Raw genomic sequence first — 3,940 nt, forward strand, 5'->3', positions numbered from 1 at the left:
ATAAATTAAAATTAATATTAGAAAAACGGACCGAAATCGGTCGCTTAATTCTTATGGTCATTTTAAGCACTACTAAACCTTAGTTCAGTGCCTAATTTCTTCCATAGCACCCTCTATTAGAGGGCAGATTGTTGTCTTGATCGGGCGTAATACCCCCCCTTCGTCATAAGGCGTGCTTTCTCACCACCTAATGATGATCAAATCACGATAACCAATCGAATTCGGTCGGTAATTTTATTTTTGAATAAAATCGAACATCGGTGAGTTATTTTCGCACAAAAATGCAATTAAAGAATATAAATAAAATAAAAGATTGTCTTAAAATAAATGCACCAATGATCTAGTGGTAGAATAGTATCCTACCATAGTACAGACCCCGACTCAATTTTCAGATGGTGAAGATTTTAATTACATAATTAAAATACCGTCGGTTTTTTTTGGCAATTTTTTCTTTTTTGGAATTTAATTGACCGACCGAAATAGGTCAGAAAATACCGACCAAAGTTAGTCGGTTAGCTCTACCGACCTTACGATTACCGACCGCCACGAATCGGCCGATTTTCGGTCGATTTTTGCCAATTACCGACCAACATCGATCTGTTTTGACGGTCGATTTTTCCCTTTTTTTTAGTAGTGCCCAAATAGTTCTCTTCCCCTTTATTCGTCTTCTTACCCTATTCAGAATCATCAGCACCTCCACCATTTTTCAGCAACTCACCATAACCCATTTATTCATCTTCGATTTCTCTAAAATAAAAACAAAAACGTAATTTCCACATAAAACAATAACTCCCTTGCGTCAAACTCTATTGTCCCTCTGCAATTTTAATCTCAGCACCCACAAATCCATATTTTTCTTGAAGATGATTAACGGACGAGGGACAATTTTGGACCATTTTTATAACGTTAGGGACAGCTATGTCTTTTCAAATAGTAGACAGGCAAATTTTACCATTTTTTTAAAAATAAATCGACTAAATTAAAGTGTCACGAACTTGTACTCCTCACAGCCCAAAAAGAGTCCTAAAAAATAAAAGAGAAGTTTCTCTTTAATAAAATATACATATCTAAAATTATATAAAAGAAGTACATCACTAGAGGTTACTTTCAAAATCACCTGACTGCCTTCACATAAATCATTTAAAAAATTAAGAAATTATACAATGTAGGCAGAAGTCCATGATAAAGCAAGTTTCATAACTTTGTCTACTTCAAGTTTTTTGCCCTTTAAGAGTAGAGAGGTATTAAAGTGTAACATAAATATATATCCTCTTCAATTTAGCTTTCCCAAATCCCACCTGCCTAATGAATACCAAAAAAGAAGGAATAATAATTCCTTAAGCATATAAATTCAGTTTAAAAAATGTTTTCACGAGACATCCTAGTTTGTAGAGTTTAGCTCGTGATAAGTCTAATTTTAGGAACTGTAAATATCATATGGACCACAGAAAAAGAAGAAGAAGATATTGCTTTCTCTGCGTCAAAGAATTCAATCTGTATATAAATTTAGCAAGTTAATTGGTCATCTTTCCAAAACTAGATGACTATAAAATCAAGACAAGATTTTATACCTTGAGACGTTTGACTAAAACAAAAGATTGGTACTCCTCTGCCGTTCTTGTAGCTTAAACGTGGGCATATTTTAGGCTAAACAAACTTCAATCATATTGCTGGATAAAAAAAAAACCTCAAAGAAGATCATTAAAGAAAGAAAACAACATTATTTGGATTTTCTAAAAGAGCTAAAATATGATTCAACTGAAGTGGTTGATTGATTCCATCAAGCAAAACACATCTTCATAAGTATTCCAACACATGCATATATGTGCTATGCCCTCTTGACGACCCTAACCATCAGACCATGTTTCATTTGCATGATAATAGAAGTAGTGGGAGAGCTATTTTGAGCTTCCACTAATTGGATATCATAATTGTATAGGATGATGGCTGCCACTATTTTCATCTGAACAAATGCCATTTCTTTTCCTATACAAGTTCTTGGACCCGCATTAAACGCTGGAAATTTGAAAGATGGCTCATGTTTAATCCCTCCTCGTTCTGAGATCCATCTCTCAGGTTTGAATTCTAAGCAATCTTTCCCCCATATAGTCTCCATTCTCCCCATTGAATAGAATGGTATAATCATTCTCGTTTTTGGAGTAACACGGTGACCGCTAGGAAGGATGTCATGTTCAAGTGGGACTTTGTGCTCTAAGGAAACTGATGGAAAGAACCTAAGAGTTTCACAAAAGGCAGCATGTAGATAGACCAATTTTCGTGTTTCTTCTTTGTTGAAAAACTTGAGGTTTTCATCTTTTTTCAGATGCAGTTGTTGCTGAATCTCTTCTCTAATCTTTGTCTCGACTAAGGGATTTTTAGCCAAGAGCCAGAAAAACCAAGTGAGAGCTGCACCTGTTGTGTCTCTCCCAGCAAACATTAAATTCAAGAAAGTGTCCCTGAGAAATTTTTGTAAAGTACCCAAATCTCCTTTGTTCCATAGATTGTACATTCTAATATAGGCAGTTAAAAATGTAAAACTTTCCTCATCTTTGATGGTTTTCTTCATCAACTCCTCTAGCTTTTGTGAAATGCAAGGATATATGAACTGATCAAAAGACTCCCATGCTTGAGTGAGCTTCTTCTCTTTACCAATTTGAAGCCATTTTTGCAATTTCCAACAATTTTCTGGCGTTATATGTCGGTGTAAAAGAGCATCAAGAGCATCGCCAAATGCCTTTTCATATGGCAAATAAGGTAAGTCAATGGACAAGCTTCTCGGATCATGATCAAGTAACAACTTGGTGATAGAATCAAAAGTGAACCTTTGCAAAACGTCTTGTAAATCTAATGTTTTGTCTTGTTCAGCAAAAGCATCAAGAATTGGTCGAAGCCCTTTTTCGACAGTGTCCCACATGTTCCTCTCTAACAAAGTTTGAAACTTTGCATGGCTCATTATGGACAAGGTGGTTTTCCTATGAATCTCCCATAATTCATGATCAACATTAAAGATCCCATTTCCCAAGATATCAAATATCTTACGAAATTCGGGTCCCTTTGGATAGTTTGAGAAATTTTTACTAAATATATGATGAATATTTGCAGAATCACAAGTAACGAACATGTCCAAGTTGGCAAACATAGGACCTTCGAACTCATAAGTGCCGCCAACATCTATAAGAACCTCAGTCATATATTCATGGATACGATGAAGATTCATAATAACTGCAGGTAACATCCGAATGAATGGCCAATTTGTTGGTTCTGACGATGTTTTTGTCCATCTATGTCGGAGGTACCATACAATAAAATAAGTGAAACCAAAAATTATCAATAGAAGAGGGGAATATTCAAGTAAATTCATTGCGGGTTGGAGGTTTTTTTTTCTTTTTGGTCAAGCTAGCTTTGGTTCTTTTAGTAATTTTGTAGGATTGAGCAATTCATTACCTTCAAAAAATTTATATAAGAGTTGCAATATTCGCACCTTAAGTTTGAGCTGGCCCCAATATTATTTAAAAGTATGTGATAATTAGTTGAGGAGTTTGACAATTGACATAGATTGTACACGTTCTTGAAAAGGAATGGGCAATTTCATTTAAGAATTGATTCATTTCTTTCTAATTATAAACAACTTCATTCAATTTCAAACTAACTTTTCAAGATAGGCGTCGATATTTTTGGATTTCAAGATTTGTTTAGTTAGATTTTTTCTTCCCAATCACGTGTTATGTACCCGTTTTCGAACTCAAAAGTCTTAGGACAAAGCATTAGCTCCATATCAATTGCGATTTTTTATTTTGTCTGATTGAACTTTGGAAATATCTGATTAAGAATGAATGAGTGTGTATCATCTCATCACAATCTTTGATGGTAAAAAAATAAATAGTTATTTTCAAGTGCCGGTGAAATATGTTAATATCAGATTACACCGAAAAAATAACTT

At 34.5% G+C, this 3,940-nt stretch overlaps 1 protein-coding gene across 1 annotated transcript; it reads right to left on the bottom strand.

The window, feature by feature from the left end:
• Positions 1 to 1,640: 1,640 nt before the first annotated feature.
• On the bottom strand, positions 1,641 to 3,472 carry LOC142178586 (alkane hydroxylase MAH1-like). The gene has a single exon (XM_075248430.1). The coding sequence runs from the start codon at positions 3,359 to 3,361 to the stop codon at positions 1,829 to 1,831; it is 1,533 nt and encodes a 510-aa protein (XP_075104531.1). The 5' UTR covers positions 3,362 to 3,472; the 3' UTR covers positions 1,641 to 1,828.
• Positions 3,473 to 3,940: the final 468 nt, after the last annotated feature.

The sequence above is a fragment of the Nicotiana tabacum genome, chromosome 24 (genome assembly GCF_000715075.1).
Source record: "Nicotiana tabacum cultivar K326 chromosome 24, ASM71507v2, whole genome shotgun sequence".
Taxonomy (NCBI): domain Eukaryota; kingdom Viridiplantae; phylum Streptophyta; class Magnoliopsida; order Solanales; family Solanaceae; genus Nicotiana; species Nicotiana tabacum.